General features: G+C 51.0%; 1 protein-coding gene across 4 annotated transcripts in view; it reads left to right on the top strand.

The window, feature by feature from the left end:
- LOC139057935 (uncharacterized) overlaps positions 1–27737 on the top strand; it is a 115745-nt gene that overhangs the window by 64152 nt on the left and 23856 nt on the right. For all 4 annotated transcript variants that reach the window (XM_070536734.1, XM_070536735.1, XM_070536736.1 and 1 more), the window contains 2 exons: positions 1298–1413; positions 13663–13810. In XM_070536734.1, coding sequence (XP_070392835.1) covers positions 1298–1413; positions 13663–13810 — 264 coding nt within the window. The remainder of the gene's footprint in view (positions 1–1297; positions 1414–13662; positions 13811–27737) is intronic.

The raw sequence follows: 27737 nt of genomic DNA, 5'->3' as shown, positions 1-27737 counted from the left end.
ACCGACTTTCTGGCGTATTTACGTTTTACTACTAGAACTAATCCTGTGAGTGTTAGCCAGCGCCACCATTCGCAAACCGTGGCGGGAGATGTGGAACATCCTTTCTACCGCAGGCGTCATGGGTGCGTGACCTTTTCGGATGGAGGCCACTCGGCAATAAATCGACTGATTTTATCAGTGAGGGTCATAACGATGGTATCCAATCCGGCGATCTTGATGCCTTCAGATAGCATATGTGGCTTTATGGGCCAATTTCCTGCACCCAAAAAGATCACTTACAAGTGACGTCTGCGACAGAATAAATGTTCCACATCCGCCACCAAGGCACGTGAATGGTGGCAGTGGCTAGAACTCCCAGGGTTAGACGTAATAGTTCTGTGAAAACCGGAAAGGGGGATATAAGTAATTAGTAAAGGGAAAATGAGACATCCATGCGAACGTAGTTAATTACATCAAAAGCCTTTGTAGCACTTTGCGACGTTTAGGTGGACGTCTCATTTTCCGTTTATGTATTACTCCCAGCGTTAATTCTAGTAGTTAAACTTGGTATCATGCCCCACCTGCGGCAGCTTGTTTTTCATGCACTTGTTTTCATTAATTTATCATTTCTTTAGTTTAGTTAGTAAGTGCAAGTGATTTCCCCTAGGTCGTCGTCGGTTTTTTGTTTGTTGGCTTCTTATGCTGTGACTAGTGAAAATCGGGTCTCTCTGTTAACCCACTTTCTTCTCTTCCATTTACAGTATAGACATATAGAATACATTTTACAAGTGCAGACGAAAACGATGACCAAGAGTCCGATAAAGTAAAAGTATGCCAATCTGCTTTTATTCCAATCTTCTGACGTGAAATGTACGCAATCACCATCGAAGCATTAGGCGGTAATCCGCAGCGTAGTTCGAAAAGCCAAATCAAACGCTTAAATTAAAAATTAAATTATGGCGTTTTACGTGCCGAAACAAGGATCTGATTATGGGGCACGTCGTAATGGGAGACTTCGCTGATGTTGACCACCTGGGGTTCTTCAGCGTGCACCACCTATATCTAAGTACGCGGCTGTTTTCGCATTTCATCACCATCGAAATGTGGCCGCCGTGGCCGGGTTTGTATTCCGCGACCTCGTGCTTTGTAACCGAAACGCTCTTCTCATTTATAGCAGGTCACTTTGTGTTTGTTTGTAAATCGACTAGCACTGCCTACATTGAGCGGTTTTTCTTTCTGTCTGGCTGACAAGAGGAGAGCACCATTGTGGGTACATTTGTCTATTTAAATCATGGCTGCGATCTCTTTTTCCTTGCAGATGATCGCCAGGATAATGAATGATAAAAAAGACGCTAAACTACGGCCGAGTTATACTATTCTCCACAATTGGATGACAAATGATGCAAACGTTGAATACGTTGGAAAGGCACTGAAGTGAGTACAGCATTTAAAAAAATAGTCCCATTTATAATTTTCGCCACAACCCAAACGCTCTGGCTCCTGCTAAGTCGTGCGGCGCAATTAAATTGGATTATCGAGGCACTGTCGGGTAACTCACTCAGCCGGCTATTCTATAAAGCGTAAACGCATCAGAAAAGCATTTTTAGATTTCCAAAAATGAATATTATTGCCTTCAACTAGTGGCGTGGTGGGCACGACTCATCCGAGGCACCTTAACTGGCCACGTAATGCAAAGAAAGTAACGAATGTTATCTGTGGGAACTTGAAGACCAATGGGACTGGGATTTCTTTCTTACTACTACCGGCAACAAGACCTCTAAATTGCGTGATTGCAAATCTGCAACAATAAAATTAATGTAAAAAACATTGAAGTTTAGATAAATGAAGATTGCGTGCACGGAGCAATCACAGTGCATAAGAAAGAAAAGATTAGGCTGTATCGAAGACACATCCAAGGTGTAGCGCGTGAAACAAAATAGGAGTGCTTCAGAGGGTGCGTGAGAACTAGAGCACAGAAATGACGTAACGAAATAAAAAAGACGTAGTTTCGACTGAAATACTAAGCAATAGTTGTGGTTGCAAACTAGTAGAATGGTTTACGAGGTAACGATAGTGGCTTTATCGGCCGTGTAAGCGAACATGAACACATCTCACTTGATGAGGTGTGTTTTCGCAGTCAAATGCTGGAGTGACGAAACACGGCAGCAGCAGCGAGAAAACTGACTTTCCCGCTGCCCCGCTTCAACGCGGCCTAAGCAGCGAAAACACAGCGCATATCAGCACTTTGACCCCGTCGCAGATAGCTTTCGAGATAGGACCCGTGGGACTGTACCACACGCAGCAGTGGCCGCTGAAAAACACCGCCCCTCCCCCGTCCCTCTTCTACCCACGGGGTGCCTTGCGCGCGGCGGAAGACGGCGCGCTTCATCCCCACTTTCTTCCCTTGGGCGCGCGAGATTGACTAGCCATCGTTGGCTAAACCTCGCATGTTTTCACTCGCATATAACGCATACGGCGCACAGGGACCATGTTATCGCCCTTGGACTGTATAGGCAACATTACGCCGACGGCAACGGCAGGAATCCGTCTGGAGTGTCCACATAAATGAGAAAAAAAGGCGCAGTTTTGCCCGACAGGCGAAACCTCAACTGCGATAGCTAATTAGTAGAGAGCTATACCCAGTACGGATAGTGGTGATGTTTAAACTTTAAACATTCCTTTACTAAGTAAATGAACAAGCAAGAGCTCACGGTAGAACAAACAAACATGAACCCATATCATTCGCTGACCGCTGAAACTCGCTATCAAAACGCTGGAGGGAGTTAGCATGGCAGAATTGAACGAACTGGCCTTCGTGCTCCCTCTCTCTTAAACTTGAACTAAACGGCGAGAGCACAGCGCACACGAAGCTATTGACCCTCGGTGAATGCAGACGCCTAAAGTCTGTCACCGTTGCACATCGTTCTCAAGATAGGACTATAGCGCAGTACGCACTGCCACGCGTGGCTGCGCCATACGCAGCAGCCACCGGGTTAGGACGCCCCTACCTATCCTCATCCCGGTGCTTGGCGTGAGACTGAAGACGGCGTGCTTCTTCCCCGCTTTTCCTCCCTTGCGCGTGCGAAATGGAGGCGCTATAGTCGACTTCCCCTGCAATTTCACGGGCGCTTATCGCATTCGCAACGCAGGGACGATGTTATAACTCTTGCAGTTTATGCAGAACATAACAACGACGCCGACGCTATTAATGGGCCTGGAGATTCTTACGATTGCTTTCACTTTAAAATGTTACATTTTTCAAATTTGGAAGTTCGCATGCTTAGCCTATGTTACAAGTAAGGTGAGTCTTACGTCTTGCGGTCTAGTTTTTCAATCATGCTCACGCCCTATTCGTATAGGACCCATTTGTTTTGCATAGGGCGTTTTCAAAAATGAAATTATGGGGTTTTACGTGCCAAAACCACTTTCTGATTACGAGGCACGCCGTAGTGTAGGACTCCGGAAATTTCGACCACCTGAGTTCTTTAACTTGCACCTAAATCTAAATACATGGGTGTTTTCGCATTTCGCCCCCATCGGAATGCGGCCGCCGTGGCCGGGATTCGATCCCGCGACCTCGTGCTAGACAGCCCAACACCATAGCCACTGTGCAACCACGGCGGGATATAGGGCGTTTTGCACTAGTGTAGAAAAATGACCCCTATACTTGTGGCACCCGAGTCTTTCCTGCGCCGTTCGAGCAGCCAGCATCGTAGATGCTTGGGGCTCACGCGATTTCTTTCCCTATAAATATGGACCCATTTCACCGTGGTCAGAGGAATTGTAAACCTCCCTCTTGCTGCCTGAATGCAGTGACTAGCAACGGGGGGGCCGGGGGGCCCTGAGCCCCGGGTGCAAGGGGCAAGTTGCGGGGGGGTGGTCTTATACCTCTGAAGACACCCGGAAATTGTTAATATCCTCACCTTCCTCGACTACACCTGGGGGGGGGGAGGAGGTGACAGAAGACCTATGTGCCCCGAGTGCCAGACGACCTAGCTACGCCACTGCCTGAATTTCCTGGAGATATTCGAATATCCTCGAATATGCAGGAGCGCCATAGTCCAGCAACGCGCGCACACATATCTGGGAAATGTGTGTGCAAATGTCTGCCGAACTTTTCGCACTTGTAGGCCATGTATTTGTGTCAGGCCTGAACTTATTACGCCTACTGTGACCAAGTGAGCTATCAAAAGTGTCATCATCCCAGCTCTGATCAACCGACGTACTGCCGAGCGATACATCTCTTACAGGACCCAAGCGGTTGATATTTGTTGAGAGTGCGTCGTGCGAGGCGCAACAACGGGGTCAGCTGCGCATGCAGCACATGCTGTTAGGAATGGCCGTACGGGGTGGCAACGTGCCAACTTTCAGCCCGCTGCACATGTTCCAATCCAACCAGATGGAGCTCACTTCAGAGAACTGCGAATAACCGGCAGCCACGTGGCGCGCGGTCAGTTCAGGTATGTGGTACTCGGCCGCGCCACCCGGGACAAAGCAGAGTTATACGAGGCCCTGTGACGTCGGCCCCGGACCTTTACACCTGTGTGTGTGTGCAACACGAGTATGTGAGCCCACCTCCTCCAAAAGGGCGGGTCATCTTCGGTGACGTCAAACGGTGACGTCGAACGATGACTGGACGAACGTATCCGTTCGCTTGGAATCCATGGGGGACCAAGTGCTTATAAGCAGCATTTGCCGGCTGCTAGAGTGTGCTCGTCGTCGGGAGCTGAGTGCTTGTTGTCATGCAAGAAATGTACTAGTGAGCTGTGTGCTCGTAAGCTGTTTGCTGTATGTTAGTCTTGCGGGCTCCATATGGGAGTCACGCTAGACTGTCGATGTATGTCTTATTCAAAATGTTAATATGCAAATAAATCCTTTTCACCGAGTTCCTCTCTACGACCTTCAGCTCCTTCAAATGGTGGGAGCGGCGAGGTCGCCCGACGACTCCTACATCTGGCTGACAGTGGTAGGATCGTCCGAAAACTCTAATAATGCATGTTCGCCTAATGGCTTCTTTTCTCTAAACAACCATTGCATTGTAAGGTGCGTAAACAGCACGGTTGCAAAGAACTACGTGATATTATCCCTATTGCAGAACCCAGCGTCTTCCAGTGCCTTTCAATGTGAAACCAACGTTCTTTTTTTTTACACTGGGCCGCATAGACGACGCAGGCGCTCGCTAGGAGTCACTGGGAGACCGGCGAGATGGCTGGATAAGAGCTGGGTCACACTGGACGAGATGCCTGATTCGCTGCTATGACGCTGGGGCTCACGGGTCTGTGCTGTACACGCACCGGTTCTCGCTGGATTTCGCTGGCTCGTTCTCAAAACTGCGCTGGTTGCGTTTGTGCCGAATTGGTTGCAATACGCCAGGGCCATGGGCACTGTTCAATTTTAAATACTAGATACAACACCATCGACAAATACTAGTCTCCTGCCCTAAATAACACTACATTTCGGAGTCTTAAAGGCATGTTACCACATAGAATAAAGGCGCATGAGCTGCACCGTTTATGCATGCATATGTGACACTGAAAATCATTTTTTCCGTTTCTCTTTTGACTGTGTATAGCCTTATAGCCTTATAGCCTTTGACTGTGATAGCCTTAGTATTGTAACGAAGTTATGCAAACGAAAATAGAGCCTCATTTTTAAGCAGTTTGTACGCGACCAATGACTGCGAGCTCTGGTCTTTGTAGCAGTCTTGAGGAGTCGACGCGAAACCCAGATGTCCTCCAGACGCCTTGGAACGGAACGCAGGATGACTGCCGCTTATCGTATTATCGCACTGATTACAAAGAAGATTGGTGTGCTTCCACTTTCCCTAGTCTACTAAGAAATAATAGTTGGTGTGCTCTGATACTCAAGAACATAAGTTCTAGTATTCACCAGGTACCCGCGCCGTGACTGTTCCCTTCTACCAAACGTTCTGCGCCCCTCTGCCCCCAGTATTCAACAACTCTAATAAGGATAAATCACTCTATATATCAGCTTTCCCGGAGCAGCCAACGACGCTGAAACAGCTATTGTCTAGACGAACCTGTGACACAGGAAGTCATTTGATCGAACCAATTTTTTCAAGCACTCCAACATTCAAACACAATGCTTTCCGGAGCCAGTACGGACTGTTATTTTCATCCAGGCGGTACCATTTTCCGGCCGTATCGTTTTGTAAAAGCGCTAGAACAGCATTTATCTGACTGGGTGAGCGTTTTATGCATATATATATATATATATATATATATATATATATATATATATATATGTATGTATATATATATATATATATATATATATATATATATATATATATATATATATATATATATATATATATATTGTAGCGAAGAGTTTTTAGAAGAGACGCTAGTGGGTTCAGCGCTACTGGCTCTAAACGCTAGTGGGTCGAGCGCTCCTGCTCAGCAACGGCTCTCGTGCTTGAAAAGTTCTGACTGCCCTGCCCGTCGACGTTGCGCTGCTCCCGAGCTCTGCCAATTAAACACCTTTAGAATTGGTGGAGTGTGCGGGGTGACCTCAGACGATCATCCTGGAACTCCGGTCCCGTACCATACCATCTACCATGCCCCAAGACGCCTCCCAGCAAACGCCTCCTCCTGCGCCCACTGCGTGTCCCGGGGTGCCTCGTCATCGCGACCCTCCTATCTACACTGGAGCGGACGACACTGACGTGGACGAATGGCTCACGGCGTACGACAGAGTAGGCGACCATAACAAGTGGGATGAAGCAGCCAAATTGAGCCATGTTCTGTTCTACCTCGCTGGAGTGGCCAGCCTGTGGTATAACAACCACCAAGCAGAGTTCCAGACATGGTCGGAATTTAAGACTTCCCTCGCCGATGTGTTTGGGCGCCCTGCTGTTCGCAAGCTGCGTGCCGAGCAACGTTTGCGAGAACGAGCTCAACAGCCAGGCGAAACGTTCACCAGCTATATCGAAGATGTCCTGGATCTATGCAGGAAAGTCGATTCGACCATGGCGGAGTCTGATCGCATCCGAAACATACTCAAGGGCATAGAAGACGACGCCTTTAACATGCTGCTGGCCAAAAGTCCACGCTCTGTGGCTGAAATTGTCACACTGTGCCAGAGCTATGAAGAACTCCGCAGGCAGCGGTCACTGACCCGTCGATCTCTACCACGTGATGAACACCTCGCTGGTTTGTCTGCCATGTCCAACCAGGCAGCGTTGCTCGCAGAAATGAAGGCGTTCGTCCGCGAGGAAGTTGCCCGGCAACTCTCGTTGATGGATTTTGCACAGCCGCATTCGGTACACACGCCTACGCCAAGTTTTGCGCCTCCGCTTCGCCGCGTCATAGCGCAAGAACTGCACGAGGTTTTGCCTGAGCACCACCAGCGTGTTCCTGCGGCTGCGCCTCACAGCTACGCCGAAGTCATGGCCAGGCCCCAACAGATGCCGACGGCTGCGCCACTCAGCTACGCGGAAGTCGTCACCCAGCCTCAACCACTCCATCAACGGGGACCTCTCACGTACGCCGAAGTCCTCGCTATGCCCCGACAACAGCCGGCTATGCAATCACTTCACCAGGCGCCACGTCCAACGCGTCCTTCCACATGGATGGGACCTCCCGCAACGACTCGGTGGCGTACAGCGGACAATCGACCAATATGTTTTGCGTGCGGCTATGCAGGCCACGTCGCACGCTACTGTAGTCGCGTGCAGTCGCCTAGCGCTACACCTTATGGGCCAAGTTCTATGGCGAGTTCTCCGCGCCCTTATTACGATGACGAACCTCGGGCTGCGTCACCACCATTCCGCCGGTCCGCTAACATCCGCCGCTCAACTTCTCCACGCCGACGCTCCCCATCACCGATGCGGCCTCGTCCCGAAGCTCGGGATGAGGAAAACTAATCGTCGCAGTCCATGAGGCAAGGGCTGCGACGCCGTCGAAACGCGGAAGTCCTCAACGTAGCCCGACCAATGTGATAGACGTGTTAGTTGACGGTGTGCGCACATCTGCCCTCGTGGATACCGGAGCCGCTGTATCAGTTATGGACGCAAAGCTTTGTCGCTTCCTTCGAAAGGTTACGACGCCCATTGGTGGATTCGCCCTCCGCACAGCAGGCGCACAGCGTATTCACCCGATTGCGGCGTGCACCGCTCGTATTCTCATCGAGGACGTTGTATACGCCGTCGAATTTATTGTGATTTCCTCGTGCTCCCACGAAGTTATCCTGGGGTGGGACTTTCTCGCCCGCCACGATGCCGTCATTCATTGCGCACGGGCCGAACTAGAACTGTCGCCGATAGCAGATATGACGCTTGCCGATAATGCTCCTTTTGCGAACAAACTACTCGTCAGGCACGACACAAACGTTCCTGCCAACTCGTCAGTGATTGTGTCAATGCAGTGCAACAGCCTCTCTGACGCCATCGCACTACTTTCTCCGTCGGGCCGCTTTTACACTCGAAAACGTCTGCTGCTGCCTTTTGCGACTGTGAACGTCAAACAGGGCTCCACAGCTATTTTTGTATGTAACCCCTTCTCATACCCTGTGATGCTGCTTCAAGGCGAATGTCTTGGCCACGTAGAAGTGCTCGACGCCGTACAAATTACGGATGTTCCCGAAGACACGTCCTGCGCCAGTTACAACACGCTCGGTTCTCTGTCGACGTCCGACCCTTTGCCCAGAGGTGTGTTCGATTCATCTATTGCCGATGGCCTCACCCCACCTCAGCGTTCGCAGCTTCTGCGCATCTTAGAAGAATTTCGTTCTTCTTTTGATGTCGAGCAACCTTCCTTGGGCCGGGCGTCTGCTGTCACGCACCATATTGACACTGGCTCCCAACCACCATTGCGGCAACGACAATATCGCGTCTCTGCGACAGAACGTCGTGTGATTAATGAGCAAGTGGACGATATGCTTCGCCGCGAAGTGATCCCACCCTCGAACAGTCCATGGGCATCCCCTGTCGTCCTTGTTACGAAAAAAGACGGCTCGATACGGTTCTGTGTAGACTATCGCCGCCTCAACAAGATCACTCGCAAAGATGTATACCCGCTGCCGCGAATTGATGACGCCATCGATAGCCTACAAGGAGCAGAATTCTTTTCATCTCTAGATTTACGCTCCGGCTATTGGCAAGTGCCCATGGCTGACGTCGATAGGCCGAAGACAGCCTTTGTCACACCCGACGGCCTATACGAATTTAACGTCATGCCGTTTGGACTTTGTAATGCGCCAGCAACTTTTGAACGCATGATGGACACAGTCCTCCGCGGTTTGAAGTGGCACACGTGCTTGTGTTATCTCGACGACGTTGTTGTTTTTGCCTCTGACTTCACCACGCACCTTCAACGTCTACGGCATGTTTTGACTTGCTTAGCGAACGCTGGCCTTCAACTGAACCTAAAGAAGTGCCGATTTGCAGCGCGGCAGCTTATGATACTAGGCTATGTCGTCTCGAAGGATGGAATCCTCCCCGATCCAGTCAAACTTCGTGCCGTAGCTGAATTTCCTAAACCGACGTCCGTCAAAGAATTGCGCAGTTTTGTAGGTTTGTGTTCCTACTTCCGGCACTTCATTCGCAATTTCGCCGCCGTCATATCACCCCTGACGAAGCTCCTTGGCAGCAACGGACCTCTCCATTCGTGGTCGTCCGAGTGCGACGAGGCGTTCACTAAGCTCCGTCGTTTGCTGACGTCTCCTCCCATTTTGCGCCACTACGATCCAACGGCACCTATTGAGGTACACACAGATGCCAGCGGTGTTGGCCTCGGCGCTGTCTTAGCACAGCGCAAAGAAGGGTTTCCTGAATATGTTGTGGCATACGCAAGCCGTATGCTTACTAAAGCCGAGACCAATTACACCGTCACGGAAAAAGAATGCCTGGCGATCATCTGGGCGCTTACCAAGTTCCGGCCCTATTTGTATGGTCGCCAATTTGATGTCGTCACGGACCACCATGCACTATGCTGGCTGTCGTCATTGAAGGATCCCTCAGGCCGTCTCGCCCGCTGGGCGCTTCGCTTACAGGATTACGATATCCGCGTACTGTACCGCAACGGACGCCAGCATGCTGATGCTGACGCCCTCTCACGTTCTCCCTTGCCAGACGACAATGCCTGTTGCGCAATATCCCAGCTTGACGTTTCTTCCGTCGACATTGGGACCATCGCTTCTGAGCAGCGCAAGGACCCCTGGATTGCCTCCATCATAGACTGCCTTGCTGATCCGTCATCGCAGCCAACCACTCGTGCATTGCGCCGTCAAGCTCGCCATTTCGCCATTCGCGACGACCTGCTTCATCGACGCAATTACACCTCTGACGGCCGCCAGTGGTTATTAGTTGTACCTCGAAGCCTGCGTTCTGAAATCTGCGCATCGTTCCACTCTGATCCACAGTGTGCGCATTCGGGACTTTTCAAAACCTACCAGCGCCTCCGACGACGCTACTACTGGCGAGGAATGTACAACTACATTCAAAAGTTTGTTCGTTCATGCCACGACTGCCAGCGCCGAAAATCTTCACCCCACCTCTCGCCAGCTGGCCTGCAGCCTCTACCCTGCCCTACCCAACCGTTCGGGCGCGTTGGCATCGATTTGTATGGACCACTTCCCCTGACGTCGGCTGGTAACCGCTGGGCCATTGTGGCCGTAGATCACCTGACACGATACGCCGAAACCGCCGCTCTCCCCGCAGCTACAGCGCGCGATGTTGCATCATTCCTGCTTCGCCGATTCATTCTGCGGCATGGTCCACCTCAAGAATTGCTCAGCGATCGCGGACGCGTCTTCCTGTCGGAAGTAGTTGAAGCGATTCTCAAAGAGTGCCACGTTGTTCATCGCACAACTACGGCGTACCACCCTCAAACGAATGGCCTCACAGAACGCTTCAACCGTACGCTCGGCGACATGCTTTCAATGGACGTTGCCTCCGACCACACGAACTGGGACGCCATTCTGCCATTCGTCACCTACGCGTATAATACCGCTACGCAGAGCACCACTGGATTTTCACCCTATTTCTTGCTGTATGGTCGACACCCTTCGCACACCATCGACACCATTCTTCCGTACCGGCCGGATGCATCCGAGTACGTCCCTATTTCTGACACGGTCCGATATGCAGAAGACTGCCGTGACCTCGCACGGGCCTTTACTTCCGATGTTCAAGAGCGCCAGAGGAGCACTCGCGGTGACGCCACTGCCACGGTCACCTTCGATCCGGGAGCGCTCGTGTGGCTCTCAGTCCCTTTAACTGCCCCTGGCCTATCATCAAAACTGGTCCCTAAGTATGAAGGCCCTTATCGTGTTCTCGAACGCGCATCTCCTGTGAACTACGTCATCGAACCAGTTGAGCCATCTGAAGACATGCGCCGCCGGGGACGCGACCTTGTCCATGTCGACCGTTTAAAGCCTTACTACGACCCGCTCATCGTGACGAACTGTTAGGTCGCCGGACGGCTCCCTTCTCGCTCCCGGGGGGTGGTTGTAGCGAAGAGTTTTTAGAAGAGACGCTAGTGGGTTCAGCGCTACTGGCTCTAAACGCTAGTGGGTCGAGCGCTCCTGCTCAGCAACGGCTCTCGTGCTTGAAAAGTTCTGACTGCCCTGCCCGTCGACGTTGCGCTGCTCCCGAGCTCTGCCAAATAAACACCTTTAGAATATATATATATAAACACGAGAAGAAAGGGGGTCAACCGAGGGACCCGATAATTATTAGTCATATAATGAGAAGCCAACAAACACTGACACCAAGTACAACATGGGGGAAATTGCATGTGCTTAATAAATGAAATAAAGTAATGATAAATTAATGGAAATTAAAGTGGATGGGAAAACGCCGCCGCGGTAGCTCAATTGGTAGAGCATCGCACGCGACATGCGAAGGTCGCGTGCGAGGACAAGCAAAAAAGGCGAATCTACCCGCCTCCAAACGCAAGCCTCACGCGAGCGCAAGCCTCGATCCTGCGTCGAATCCAAACTAAATCGTTCCCCAGCCCACATTGGCTAGCCATAATTACCAATGGGCAATGGAACCCAATATGTCAAAATTGCACAAATCAAACATTGGCTACCCAAAATCACATTCTTTGGGGGTGCGAGGGCTTACCCGCTCCCAGGTCCCTTCTGCCAGCTCCCTCACAGCAGACGTGGGAAGAGCTGCTCAGAACGCCGGATGAAAAAGTACAAAAAGCCCTCGTTGCCTGGGCCGGAAGGCTCGCTCCTCGTGAGGGGCCATTCTACGACTCGGGCCTGCCAGGTCATAACTGAGCAGAGTCTCAATAAAGTTGTTACCACCACCACCAGGTCGGCGACATGGTTCGAAGAAAATCTTTCGCGCTGATGTGGTGCACTGCATATGTTCCGCTCGGTCTCTGCTGGTCTTTAACGAACCTCGTTGACGCCAAGTTGGATCACTGGGTATGTGCCAGTAGGTGTGTGACGCTCTTCAATAAACGTCTCTGACGCCAGCTAGGGTAATTAGGCATGCATCACTGGGAATGTGGTGCTCTGCAATAACGAAAAATGTCCCTCAAAATTTCTCCGATGCTAGGGGATACTGAACCAACATCACAAGGGTTCCTCAAAGACAGCAATCCGACGCATTGGCAGGCTGCGCCACAAATGATAAAGTCGCCCAAAAAGATAAATTTCGCTGCAGTTTGCGCCTCATACAAAATTAGTTTCGATGGTGGCAATACGTCTTCTCACTGTATTGATTCAATGCTAAATGCAATAAATGAAAGTTACATCATTTTGAGATTAGTTCTGCCTCATACCTTCCCCACATGGCACGAGACATGGCCCATTTTAAATGAGAACTATGGCTGAATGGCTGTTGCAGATGTCAAGGCGATATAAAGATTTTGACTTCGGTTATTGCTAACGCCATCTTTAACTGAAAATGATACTTCATGGAAGATATTTCACATATCTTTACAATTCAGAGTTCATAGCGTTCATAAGGTGATCAGCGTCATTAGTGGTTTTTAGCCACTAGTCAGTTTCTGACATGATGACGGGCTGTGATGGTAGTTAAGTACGTTCTCACGTCCTCCCACGTATACTAAATTTATTATCACTGGATTTTGATTTAGTCATGCTGCATTCAAATGGTATTTAATGGAAGCCATTCTAACCATTCTTTCTGCCTGATAAAAAAGTCATACTCACGCCATGGGTGCCACCACGAATAATGTAAGCATGCTCCAGTGCGTGTGAGCTCCTGCTTGGTGTATCAAGATAGTTACCCAGGGTACTGGAGCTTCATTGAAGCTGCCTTTGTAGTAGTCTCAATGGCGTCTATATAATTCTGAGTGTCACAATATTATAAAGGTATTGACAGTGCTTATGCTAGCCTTGCACATTCTTCGGCCTCGAGGGTTAATAGATGAATTCAAATGCAGCGAGTGTGATATGTCTTGGGATTTTATGTGTCGTAGCGATGTATTGGCTTAAAGTCTGTAAGAGTGGGAATTAAGAAATAATTTCGCTTGTTATTCTGCGCGGTACTCTCAGAACTAGCCTAGCATTGCAAGACACACTGGAATGTGTCTGACGAGACTTTGTGCAACAGAAGCAGCACGCTTTACCACAAAGCCATCATGGAAGGAAAAAAAAACTAAAGTGCAAAAAACGGATGATTAGCCTAATGCACCTAATGAACCTGGCCGCATACTGATCGTCTATGTCTTTGTGCAGGAATGTGCCGGTGGATATTTTTGTTCTTGTTGTGCACCATCATGAACCCGATATCACCTTCAATACCTGCCGCATGGTGCCACCAACCGTACTAACCTCGGACGTCTTGGATGACCTTACACAAGATAAGTTTTACGGCATCCGCATGGTAAGCCGTGGCTGTGTGCACTTTCACATATGCGTCATCAGAATGTTGTTTAACACGCAGCATGTAATATAATGCAGAGACTGAAGTAAATTTCAACAGATAGCTTATCCGGCAGTAAAGACAGCATAACACCCAAAATGGTGCCCCAGTATCAGAAATAGTGTTGCAAGAAAGAACAGAACTGGTACTGGGACGTGGCATTAGATTGGCCGGGCTTGAGTTTGGTGATTTGAACAGTGCCAGCTGGATACCTACTAGAATGGCTTGAAAGGTAAAAGAGGCATTTCAACATTTGACAGTCTTGACATTCGCACTGTGGCCTGTGCTCTGCACGATTCGAGAATGGTGGGAAGGCTAAAATAAGTCCTTAAGCTACTTGAAGGTATGAAAAGAGCTCGGCAATCATCAAGCGATGTGATATCTAAGGCCCAGCAGTGAGCGAAGATCTGCTATGATCGCACAGCCAGATTGCGTCAGTTTTTGGTGGGCGATAAAGTGATAATTCTAAGAACATCACAGAAAACCCAAATTTATGTACAATGGTAAGGCCTAGCCTAGGTTGTTCAAAAACCATCAGATACCACCTACAGGAGTAGCGGCTGGTAGAGCAAATTTACCTTCGTAACCTGCTCAAGCCATACAGATAATGGGAAGCAGTTGTGGGCGTTTTGCTAAACGTAGCTCAAGAGATACCAGTGGAGTTTCCAGAGTTAGTTTCAGCGACGAACGGAGATGCCGCTGATGAAGTAATTAACAATCTGGTTTCTAAAGCGCAGTTGGCACCTGACCAGTCAAATGAGGGGCAAAACCTCCTGCAATTATATCGGAATATTTTTGTGGACAATCCAGGCAGGGAATCTGTGCTTCTGCATGACGTCGAAATACCGTCCTCACCATTAGCGTGGTGTAAGGTCTACCCCGTATCATGGAGTCGGTACGACATTATGGAGGCAAAAGTGAAGAAAATGTTGATACTGGGAATGATAGAGGCTTGTGAGGCTACTACACCTTGCCTTTGATCTTAGTTGAAGTATCTGGAAAAGATCAGCGTCTTCGCGTCGGTTAGCACAAGCTAAATTCGATCACATAGGATGTAATCTGCCCAATTCCCAACATTTAAGAGCGCTTCCAGAGAGCTAGCAGCGTTCCATTCAATTCCACCCTAGATATAGTCACAGCTTACTGGCAGGCTCCCGTCACAGAGCAGGCTAGCATATACGGTAAATTCATTTCACCATTGGGTACTTTTCGCCCCAAATGATTGAGCTTTTGCTTAAAGAACGCGCCGTGCTGTTTTCCGAGCCTTATGACCAGAGTGCTGCAGGGGCAGGAAGAGTTCGCTTTGCCATATTTAGACGACAGTGTGCCATTTTACGCGTCATGGCCTGAGCAGATGCAACATATGCGGGCTGTACTGGTGCGCCTACGCGGAGCAGAATGCCACCTGGTGCAGGCAGAGGCAATCCACCTTGAACATGTGATCGGACGGAGCCGTCACCGCCGGCGTGAAGGGGGTCGTGAGACAGGATTTTCCGCAGCCGTACATGAAGACCGACATTGGCTCGTTCTGAGGTTTCCCAGGCAACTATCAGAGGTACATTGCAAAGTACTCGGAATTGACAAGTACTCTAACCGCTGCCCTCTGAGAAACAGAACCCCAAGAGGTCATCATGGACGAAAAAAAAAAGAAAGTGCTTTTGGTTTCCTCAAGGGCGCAATTACAAGTTAACCAGTATTCAGATCGCCGGACTCCACTAAGTAGTTCGAAGTTCAGTGTGATGGTAGCGTACGAGGCATGGGTGTTGTACTTAAAGAAAACGATGAGGGATAGGAAGAGCACCTGGTTCTCTATGCAAGTCATAAGTGGACCAGTTGCGAACAGGCGTACAGCGCCGCCGAGAAAAAATGCGTGTGTATTGTAAGGGCTTTTAAGAAACTGTCTTCCTACCTTGCTGGCTCAAAGTTCCCCATTGAGACGAAGCATTGCTCTCTCACTTGGCTACAAACAACGTCATCCAAAAAATGGCCTTCTCCTACACTGGATTCTTGCTTTGCAGCAGCATTCTTTGCAGGTACGTTAAAACAAGTGGAATTAAAACAGCAACGCCGATGGCATAAGTCATACCCTCTAACGCAGGAATGAGCTCTGAGGATATCAACTCTGGGCGTTTTCATTCCTGCATGAGTTTTTTTTTTTCAGTTATGCTTCTCTTTTGTATGTGTTCTACAGTAGACTAATACATGAGAGAGATCTTAGTGCTGCTGTATTATATTCATATACAATAGTGACACAGAAACGGGAACATAAGCCTTGTGGAGCTTGGTGAGAATGTATCTCTTGCTTGCCCGCTAAGTGGCGGCGTTTTCGATGTGGTTCCCACTGACGCCTACTGTGAGCCAGAGATAGCCGCTTCACCTCACAAGGCATTAGCTGTGTTCTCAATGTGGAATGAAACACCGGTAGGGAGAGATTCGCCGACCTTCTACCAGACGCGAGCTCTGTTGGACACCAACCTTAGGCTACGACTACCCGTGCAATCCCTGCGGACAGAGGATGTAGTGCCCTTCCCATCGGCATCTTCCTCCCCCGGTGGTCCAGTCTGTTACGACTGAGTCATGTGTTGAACAATTTATGTTATGCTACCAAAGCATCAATGATAGCCTGGAAATTTCAAGCAGGCTGAGCACTTACAACCGTTAAACAATCGCCTAGGAAGCAGTAACGGCGAGAACACGCTAGCGTTTGTGCGCGCATTCTGTTCTCTTTCCCCCATGGCGCACGCTGAGCACTGATGTCTGGCTAGGCTCTGCAGTACTGTCTCCGTCCAGCGAACGGCATGATTAAACTTCGTGCATGCATTCGTTCCTTTTCCCCTTCCCCAAGGAAGACGCCGACAGTACCTTAGGGTGCGTGTGGGCGCGTCAGTGCCTTTCCCTCTGCTGGGCCAGTGGCGGTGACACAACTGTAGAAAAGTAGATGCCGCTAGTTTTGAAGCACTGAACGTGTTCCACTGGTGCGTTATTGATAAATAGCAACTGCCTGGTAAGCACTTTGTGACGCGGATTGTTTATTACTGCTCTTGCATTACTGACATTCTGTTGTACATAGTTTTGCATAGACCAGAAATAACAGAAATGTAAATGTATGATGATATGATTTGCGAACTCAACAGTTCAGAGACGAGACAAATAGGAATTTTTATGGTCAGTGTAAATGACGTACTTCACTGACTCATCAGTGGTAACAAGTTTATTGACATATAAAATAAACAAAATGGGCATAACATACTTCCCTCAAGTACATTAACCAGCTTCAGAGAAGTTGTGAGCCTGTTACTTTCTACATACTGTATTCGCCAATGTAGATAAGATTACATAAAGAGTGGACACTACGTGTTATACGACAGTGATGAAGTTTCTGGAGACGAGCCTGATGGCTAACTTTATCGAAAGCTTTCGAGAGGTCAAAAGAAACACCTGGAACAAAGTGTATCAGCAAACTATCGCCTCCAGAGCCACTAGACAAGAAGACTGCTCACGTACATGTAGCACGAAAAGAGAGCATACTAGCGCGCTTCACTTGAGCGACCACGGTGGCTGCCACTCCCGAGACCTGGTGGCACCATGGCTGGCCGGCCTGAACAAGCCGTGGGTTTAGCGGTTACGTCTTCACTCCTCCTCCCACAAACTGGTGATCCGGGCGATAACGACCAGCCATGTCACCGGTAATGCGCCGACTCTCTCAAGGCAAGAGTGATGTGACCTCATGGGGTCTGGCAGGTGTCAAGCATTATTAGAGTGTCCAGAAAGTCTACATCGACATGTCAGACACTTGGTTCACACAACTGGACAGCCACTTCCGCATTAACAAGGTTGCAGGCTCCAGCTGCGTTCCAAGCTCCGCCTACCACTCCATGGTCCCGACTTCTACGAAGACTTGCGTGCAGCCATCCTTGCTCAATACACTACCTCGAGCGTTATACTGTAACGCCATTTGAACCGTCGCGTTATTCCGCGTTTTATCGCCCCACATAGCCTGCATCCACCCATGCCGATCGTCAGCACTCGCCAGCCCCAGCATCAAACATCTACTCGGTCCGTTAGCCTCCTCCCTGCTTTTGAAGGCAGCTGCGCGACGACTCTTTCCAATGAATTCACTTGGACAAACGCAAGTGCTTTCGGCTACTCTACGGCCCGCCACTCTCCTTCCTTGGACATTCCCGCAAACCATTAGCTTTACGTTTGCGGGCACCTCACTCATCACCGAGTCAGAGGCTCGCCCACCGGCTCCACTAGGCGCAAATTTCACTCTCGCAGGCACGGCGACGCGACAAGCAAAAGCTTGGCAATGCCTTCAGCGACCATCGCAACCGTGACGCTGTCGGCATTCGAGATTTCACCGAAAACAGCAGAAGTAGAGCCTTCTGATGTTCTGTGCTCGCACCTTCCGCGGATTCCTTCAGTGGTTTACCCAAGCTTTGCAGGAGCAGGTCTGCCAATTGGGGTCTTCAGCTCAAGAATGACTTCTACGTCAACGTGAGTGGCCAATATTTGCGCTATCTACACGCAAGTCGCGAGCTGCTAGACGGTCTTCTTACGGAGCTTAAACTTCTAGGAGGCTCGGCAATCTACGAGAACCCGTGGCAGGTCGTGGTTTCGGCCTACGGCATCATTGTTGCTTCGCCTCTCTCACTACCCACGCTGCCGGCGCTGCCTAATACATTGCTCTCGGATTGTGTGAACCCGGCAACACCAACATCGACAGCATATGCTTTCCGTTCCAACTCTGACAGAGCCCCTGGCAAATTATGCAGCGGACGATAAGCCACCGCAATGACTGCAACGCCATCTCGGAATCAAGGCCTTGCTGGTCCTCACAATTGACCGTCCTGCTGAACCGTGTCCGCACCTGAAATCTTGATGCAGCATGAATCAGCAAGGGCAATAAGGCACATCGACATTCGCCGTTTCCCGTCACTGCCACCATTGCACGCCGTTCGAGGACACCGTAGTCAGCGTTATTTCCCTCAACGGCATGAACTCTCAGCACGCGCAAGTACCACGCAATACGTTTCAACTCTGCTTGTCGAGCTGCACTGCATTCGGCGCGCATGCTTCGACAGCGCAAGACGACGCCCTCAATGGGGAATACAATGTGGCCTGTGTCTAGATACTCTCAGTCACGACCACCTTCTTATGTGTGCCGTTGGCCGAAACTGGCTTTACTTGGACTTCTTACTGGACGCTTTACTCCGCTCTATACATAGCAGTCAACGCTGTGGAAGCTATGCAAGATGTTCGGCCAAGAAACATTAACCTCGCACGTCCCGTTCATACTTCGCGGCGTGCCAGCAGCGTTCGCTCGCGCGAGCATGCACATGATTCACTACGCGACGGATGGCAAATAAAAAAACACACCCAAAAAGCAAGAAAACAAGATAAAGATGCTTTAAAACAACGCTTTCGCAGCGGTATATAACAGAATGTTTGCTTCTCAGAATAAGAACTTGTGTCATTCAATACACACACTTCTTGCGCAGCCTATATATAAAAATAACAGTTGCACGCATTTGCGGTCAAAAAGGATCGAACTATATCCGAGTGAGAATGAAGCCACTGCATGAAGTCTCTCTAGCCTCCACAGTGTTGACTGCTATGTCTGGAACGAAGTGTAGGCATTGCCATTCAAGTGCATAGTGCTTTAGTCTCTCTTCTCTGCATACGGGCGCCTTGTTGCACACATTTCTATCGTGTTTCGCACTACAAGGGCGGAGGACGCTCTAGGGGCGTTATTATTTCCTCCAGAGTGGTGAAGAAGAAGAGGGCTCACGTGCATGTAGCGCGAGAATGGACCACGCTAGCACGCTGGATATGAGCAGTCGCGGTGTCTTTTCGTGCCACCTCCCACATAAGCTTTGATATTGAAAATTTTCGAGTCCTAGCGGGGAAGATACCCACTCAGAGAAGAAGATTCATGCTCCGAATTCGCATCAGTGGCCCGCAAGAGGCCTCAGATCGCAAGAGGCCCGAACTGGAGACTGTTTTAGAATAAACCAAGGCTGTCGCGTTGCCCCGGTTGTTTGTTCGCGCCGACGACGTGACCTGTGAACCTTTGATATATTTGCTGGAGAATGCATGGCTTTCCCTAAAACGGGACTTGCGCAGCTGGAAGCTACATATCAACATGACGAGTACGAAAATGAGTATGACATTACCATCACACCGCTCCATCGTATTTTATGGCACGCTCCGTCAGAGTCACTTCGCTTTATTTAGGGGCTCTGATTTCTACGATGTAGCACACAGGTAGTCATCATGTGACGACCGAATGAGTCTCCACGAGAAGTTGGATGGCAACGCCAAATTTACAAATATGATTGTTTTTCTAGAAACGAGTCGCTGACGTATTTTGAAACAATGAATTACCATCCACACCGGACTGCATTCAAGAAGAAGTTCACCGATGTCTTCGGCCGTGCTGCGATTCGCGAGCTTAGTGCGGAGCATCATCCGCTGTCTTGAGCAAAGTAGCGCGGGGTGACCTTCATTAGTTATCAGAAGAATAACGTAGACCTGAGCAAGCGCATCGATGCCGCAGTGACTGATGTGGACACGATCAAACATATAGGCCAGGAAATTGAAAAGGGCGCCTTCCTAACTGTGCTTTCGAAAAGCCTACGAAGCGTTCTCAGAAGTTATTGACATGTTTCGTAGCTATGATGAACTCTGCCAACAAGGCTTGTTCACCCATCGCCCTTCCGTGCCAGAAGAGTTGCTGTCCAACTTGACTTTTACTCTGCACACCCCCTTTCTGATCTCCCAGTAGAATGTTTTCGTACGTGAGCAAATTGCTCGCCAGCTGTCCTTGATATTCTGGACGCAGGAGCCAATCTCTTCACTCAATCATGCTACGGCACATAATACAAGAGCAGATGTCTGAAGGGTTTCCAGCCGACTGGACGCTTCCAGTCGTGGCTCCGCCAGCATACGCCGAAACCGTGCTGTGACCACAACCGCGGATGTTCCCGTCTCCGCCTCCGCTTGCCTATCCCGAAGCCGTAGTGCGATCACGGCCACACACGTCCTCCGTCGTACTTTTTCAAGCACACGACCATGATCTCAAGTCATCAGTCACTGGCGCATCTAGGAAAAGTGGCCCATCTGTTATTTGTGTTGTCTACCTGGAAATGTCGCACGTCAGTACTGCCTTCACATGACGACGCACTTGCGCTTGTCTACAGCCATCCGTTGCCTTACGCTTCAGACAGCAACTTGCCAAACCACCCTCACCTTCGACGAGCTCTCGACCACTGATTCCTTCTCCCCATCGTCGCTCACTATCCTCTATACATCGGCTTGCCTGCACCACTGACACGAAAATTAATAGCGCAGTGCCCCAGGAAAAAAGTCCATTGTTGACGCAAAGCCCGAGCCCTCGTTATTCGCCGCCCCACGTATTGAAGTCGCTGTCGAACGTATCCCTACGCCTGCTCTCATTCACGCAGGGGCAGCCGTTTCTGCAATTCACAAAAAGCTCTGCTGTTCCGTTCCAAATATCGTGACACCTTTCTTTCGCCCATTTCTGCACATGCCCTCCGCACAGCATCTCGAGCATGCGGCTGCGTGCTCCGCCATTCTTGTCATTCAAGAAGACATCTAAGCAGGTATTATTTCTTGTTCAAAAGGTAGTATTTTAGGGTGGGCTCTTATTTGCTGCTTTCAAGGAGTAATTGATGCTCCCATGCTGAACTTGGCGATATCATACACGATGACGCTCTACTTTCCTGCGCGAGATTGGTTATCGCTCCCTACATTCTCATTTATCCATGTGCATCTGTCCTGGCACGTGTGTTCTGTTCCAACAATATTGTCACGTGGTGGTGACGTTGAATAACACAGTAGCAATACTGTGAACGAGAAAACTAACTTTTATTGGGCGAACCTGTGCCCACAAAACAGGCTACACTTATAGCACAACGATAGCGGCGAACACACTCGGCGATCGTCGAAAAACTCATCAGCGGGTCAAGCGCGTCGGCTTTTATAGAGCAGTCATCGAATGTGCTGGACTAATCGTTCGGACCCGCGTGCGTTCCGCAAAGTTCTACACCATTCGCGTCAGATGATGAAATCAGATAACATAACATTTGGCGACAACAGACAGCGGATAGAAGCATCGATAACGTTCCAGAAACTTCGGATACATACAGGCGTGTCCCACGCTGTGCGATTACATTTGTTAGGCTGCGAAACGTGGTTGCCCGATAAAGATAAGTATACGTGTCAATACCCCCCTCTTAAAAAGCATCGTCCCGATGCTACAAATATAAGAGAGCGAAACACAAAAGGACACTTATTAACCATATGTAACAAAACAACGAAAAGAAATAAAGTCCAAAAATCAGTTACGCGAAGCCCCAAAGTTCATTAACGCTGGTAGTACGGCTTGAGTCGCACAACGTGGACTATTTCAGGTCGTGAGCGGCGCCGCTGTGATGGCGAAATGCCGTCTGGCACGACCTCATAGTCGAGCGCGCCAATACGTCGGATGATCTTGTACGGTCCGAAATAGCGACGCAAAAGCTTCTCGCTCAGTCCTCGTCGGCGTATAGGGGTCCATACCCAAACGCGGTCGCCGGGCTGGTACTCGACGAAGCGTCGTCGGAGGTTGTAGTGTCGGCTGTCGGTCCTCTGCTGGTTTTTGATCCGCAGGCGGGCGAGCTGTCGGGCTTCATCGGCGCACTGGAGATAGGCAGCGACGTCAAGATTCTCCTCGTCAGAGACGTGCGGCAGCATGGCGTCGAGCGTCGTCGTCGGGTTCCTGCCGTACACTAGCTTGAATGGCGTGATCTGTGTTGTTTCTTGCACCGCCGTGTTGTAAGCGAATGTTACGTACGGCAGGACCGCATCCCAGGTCTTGTGCTCGACGTCGACGTACATTGCTAGCATGTCGGCGAGGGTTTTATTCAGGCTCTCCGTAAGACCATTCGTCTGCGGATGGTAGGCAGTTGTCCTCCTGTGACTTGTCTGGCTGTATTGCAGAATGGCTTGCATGAGCTCTGCTGTAAAAGCCGTTCCTCTGTCGGTGATGAGGACTTCTGGGGCACCATGTCGCAGCAGGATGTTCTCCACGAAAAATTTCGCCACTTAGGCTGCGCTGCCTTTTGGTAGAGCTTTAGTTTCAGCAAAACGGGTGAGATTGTCCGTCGCCACGACGACCCACTTATTACCGGATGTTGATATCGGAAACGGCCCCTACAAATCCATCCCAATCTGCTGGAATGGTCGGCGAGGAGGTTCGATTGGCTGTAGTAATCCTGCTGGCCTTGTCGGTGATATCTTGAGTCGCTGACCGTCTCGGCATGTCTTGGCGTAACGGGCGACATAGGCGGTCAGACACGGCCATTGATACCTTTCCTGTATCCTCGACAGCATCCGGGAAAATCCAAGTTACCCAGCCGTTGGATCGTCATTTAGGGCGTGGAGTACTTCTGGAAGCAGCGCTCACGGAACAACCAGAAGGCAGCTGGTGCGGACTGGCAACAAGTTCTTCACGAGCAAGTTGTTTTGTAGCGTGAACGAAGACAATCCGCGCCTAAATGCCCTAGGGACAACGTCGGTGTACCCTTTCGAATACTCGATGAGGCCTTTTAGCTCCGGGTCGGCTCGTTGCTGTTTAGTGAAGTCTTCCGCGCTTATTATCCCAAGGAAGGCGCCATCGTCCTCGCGTCTTGCGGCGGGGGATCGATGGGGGCGCGCGATAAGCAGTCGGCGTCGGAGTGTTTTCTTCCGGACTTGTATATTACCGTGACGTCATATTCTTGTAGTCTGAGGCCCCACCGCGCCAGCCGTCCTGAAGGGTCCTTTAAGTTAGGTAGCCAACACAATGCGTGATGGTCACTGACGACTTTGAATGGCCTGCCATAGAGGTAAGGGCGGAATTAACTGTAGCCCAAATGATGGCGAGGCATTCCTTTCCAGTCGTAGAATAGTTGCTTTCCGCTTTTGACAGCGACCGGCTAGCATACGATATCACCCTGTCAAATCCTTCTTTCCTCTGGACTAGGACGGCACCTAGGACTAGGCTACTGGCGTCAGTGTGGATTTCGGTATCGGCGTCCTCGTCGAAGTGTGCAAGTACCGGCGGCGACTGCATGCGTCGTTTGAGTTCTTGAAATGCCTTGGCCTGCGGCGTTTCCCACTTGAACGCGACATCACATTTGGTTAGACGTGTTAGTGGCTCCGCGATGCGTGAAAAGTCCTTGACAAAGCGCCTATAGTAGGCACGCATGACAAGGAATCAGCGCACTGCCTTCTTTTCGGTTGGCTGCGGGAACTTTGCGATGGCAGCTGTCTTCTGTGGGTCGGGGCGTACTCCTGATTTTCTGATCACGTGGCCTAGGAACAAAAGCTCATCGTAGGCGGAGCGGCACTTTTCCGGCTTCAGAGTGAGCCCTGATGACTTGATGGCTTCTAACACCGTCGCAAGCCGCCTAAGGTGATCGTCGAAGTTTCCGGCGAATACAACGACGTCATCCAGGTAGACAAGGCACGTCTGCCTCTTCAGTTAAGGGCCGTTTATAGTCCGACGTAACGCACGCGCGCGCGCGCGCGCGCGCACGCTACGTCACGTCGGCGAAAACGACACCTCTATAGTCGGGCGCACCGGCGCAGCTAACGTAACCGGCGGCTTCCAACGCGCCCCGGCGGGCCCGGCGCCGATTTGGCTCCGGAGCCATTCGCGCGTCGAAGTCGGCGGAACTCTCGCACCACAATGCACTGCGCGCGAAGAAAAAGGCGCCAACACAACTCCGCAGACGGCTTTTGCGGACGGCGCGCGACTTGGTGAACCTTCTGCGCATGCTCCGAAGATAGCAGCCTACGGCGCGCGCGTTGAAGTATAGAGGGGATGGCATGTCGGCTGGCGCAGCGCAACCGACGTAGCGTGACTGACCGCGAACGACGCTCGCCCGCGCGCCGAGAACGTCGGACTATAAACGGGCCTTTAGGCTAACACCGTGTCCATGACGCGCTGAAACGTTGCAGGCGCCGAGCACAGTCCGAATGGCATGACCTTGAACTCGCAGAGGCCGTCTGGCGTGATGAAGGCAGTCTTTTCGCGATCTCTCTCGTCGACTTCTATTTGCCAGTAGCTAGACTTGAGGTCCATCGACGAGAAGTATTTAGCCTTGCAGAGCCGATCAAATGCATCGTCTATGCGTGGAAAAGGGTACACATCCTTCTTCGTGATCTTGTTCAGTCGACGATAATCGACGCAGAAGCGTAGGGTTCCGTCCTTTTTCTTTACCAGGACTACAGGAGAGGCCCACGGGCTTTTCGACGGCTGGATGATGTCGTCGCGCAGCATTTCGTCGACTTGCCGCCTAATAGCTTCACGTTCTCGCGTCGAAACTCGGTGAGGGCTCTGGCGGAGTGGTCGAGCGCTCTCTTCGGTTATTATGCGATGCTTTGCAACTGGTGTTTGTCTAATCCTCGATGACGTCGAAAAGCAGTCTTTGTATCGTCAGAGAAGGCTTCTGATCTGTTGCTGCTTACTCATAGGAAGACTTGGATTCACGTCGAAGTCTGCTTCGGGGGCAATGCTCATCGGGGTAGATGCGGCTGAATCCGAGAGGACAAAGGCATGGCTAGTTTCTAGAATTTCCTCAATGTACGCGATCGTCGTGCCCTTGTTGATGTACTTGAATTCCCGGCTGAAGTTGGTTAGCATAACTTCCACTTGCCCTCCATGGAGTCGAGCGATCCCTCTTGCGACGCAAATTTCACGGTCGAGCAGTAGACGTTGGTCGCCTTCGATGACGCCTTCTACGTCAGCGGGTGTTTCGGTGCCGACCAAAATAACAATGCTGGGGTGAGGCGGGATGCTCACTTGATCTTCGAGCACACTCAAGGCGTGGTGACTACGAGGGCTCTCCGGCGGTATCGCTTTATCTTCCGACAACGTTATTGACTGTGACTTCAGGTCGATGATTGCGCCGTGTTGGTTCAGGAAGTCCATACCGAGAATGACGTCTCGTGAACACTGTTGGAGGATAACGAAAGTGGCAGGTTAAGTTCGGTCATGAGTGGTTATTCTTGCCGTGCAGATTCCAGTCGGTGTGATGAGGTGTCCTCCTGCGGTGCGAATTTGAGGGCCTTCCCATGCAGTCTTAACCTTCTTCAACTGGGCGGCGATGTGTCCACTCATGACGGATTAATCAGCCCCTGTGTGCACTAAGGCGGTAACTGCGTGGCCGTCGAGAAGCTCATCGAGGTCGGTGGTTCTTTGTCTGGCGTTGCAGTTAGGTCTTGGCGCCGGATCACGGCTGCGTCGTGTTGAACTGAAGCTGGAACGTCGCGTCGTCAAGTCGTCTTTCATCGGTGTAGTCTTGGCTTGCTGGCTTCGTTGGGACGGCGGCGTGTCGTCATTAGGTCGTCGAGATGGTTTATTCATCGACTTCGTCGGCGGCGGAGGATCTTCGTCAGTTCGACGAACAGCAACCGCACCTCCATCGGTTGCTGCTTTTAGTTTTCCGGATATGGGCTCGCTGACCGGCCTCGGGCTGGGCCAGTGTATGGTCGGCGCTGCGGCGACAGGTAGCGGCCCGGTGATGGCGAACGCGACCCATCGTCGAGAACTCCACTGAGTAGCGGCGAGGTAATCGGCGATATCGCGTGGGCGCTCGCCAAGCTGTGGACGCGGCGCGTTGACGGCGAACCCTCTCAGTCCCAAATCGCGGTATGGGCATCGGCGGTACACATGACCGGCTTCTCCGCAGTGGTAGCAGAGCGGGTGGTGGTCGGGTGCTCGCCAAATATCTGTCTTTCTCGGGTAGGTGCGCTGGGCGACGGGTGGTCGTGTTGGCGGTGGCGGACGACGGAACTGCGGCGTGACAGGGCCCTGGCGCGGTCGCGGAGGGGGACCTTCACGGCGTGCGACGGAGGCGTACTTGCGTCATCGCTTGCAGCTCAGGCTGGGGCGATACAGGGGCTACTTCAAGTTGTTGTTGGAGCTCCTCACGCACGGCGTCGGTGATCGAAGCCACTTGTGGCTGTGATGGTGGGAACAGCTTTTGTAGCTCCTCCCGCACGACCGCTCGGATAGTCTCGCGCAGGTCGTCGGTGTCCAGTGATTGAACTCCGGCGTACTTTGTCGAGTTCGTGCGGCGGTCGAATTGCCGGTTGCGCATCTCGAGTGCCTTCTCGATGCTGGTGGCCTCGCGTAGAAACTCGTCGACGGTCTGCGGTGGGCTTCGTACAATTCCGGCGAAGAGTTCCTCCTTCACACCACGCATCAGCAGGCGGACTTTCTTCTCCTCGGGCATTTCAGGGTCGGCGGGGCGGAAGAGACGGCTCATTTCTTCCGTGTAGATCGCGGTCGTCTCATTAGGTAGCTGCACCCGGGTTTCTAGTAGCGCTTGGGCTCGTTCTCGGCGTACGACGCTTGCGAATGTCTGCAGGAAGCCGCTTCGGAAAAGTTCCCAGGTCGTTAAGCTGGCTTCTCGGTTCTCGAACCACGTCCTGGCCGCGTCTTCCAAAGCGAAGAACACATATCGCAGTTTGTCGTCGCTGTTCCAGTTGTTAAAGGTAGCGACTCTCTCGTACGTCTCAAGCCAGCTTCCTGGGTCCTCGAAAGTTGAACCGCGGAACGTCGGAGGCTCCCTGGGCTACTGAAGCACGACTAGTGACGCTGGTGCTGCCATTGGGGTAGACTTGGTGGCCATCCTCCTAGTCGTCTCGGGGAAAAGTCCGTGCTCCGGGGGTAGTCCTTGCAGCCTGCGGCTACCTCGCTGGTTCTTGTCGAAGTTGGTGTCTTCCGAGTGAGGGCTTGGGTCACGGCTTTGTGGGGGCATCCGGTGCATGAACGCAAAGCACCTCCACCAGATGTCACGTGGTGGTGACGTTGAATAACACAGTAGCAGTACTG

Source organism: Dermacentor albipictus, chromosome 3 (genome assembly GCF_038994185.2).
Source record: "Dermacentor albipictus isolate Rhodes 1998 colony chromosome 3, USDA_Dalb.pri_finalv2, whole genome shotgun sequence".
NCBI lineage: Eukaryota > Metazoa > Arthropoda > Arachnida > Ixodida > Ixodidae > Dermacentor > Dermacentor albipictus.
The sequence above is the reverse complement of the archived record's forward strand: the minus strand, read 5'-3'. Positions and strand labels throughout refer to the sequence as shown.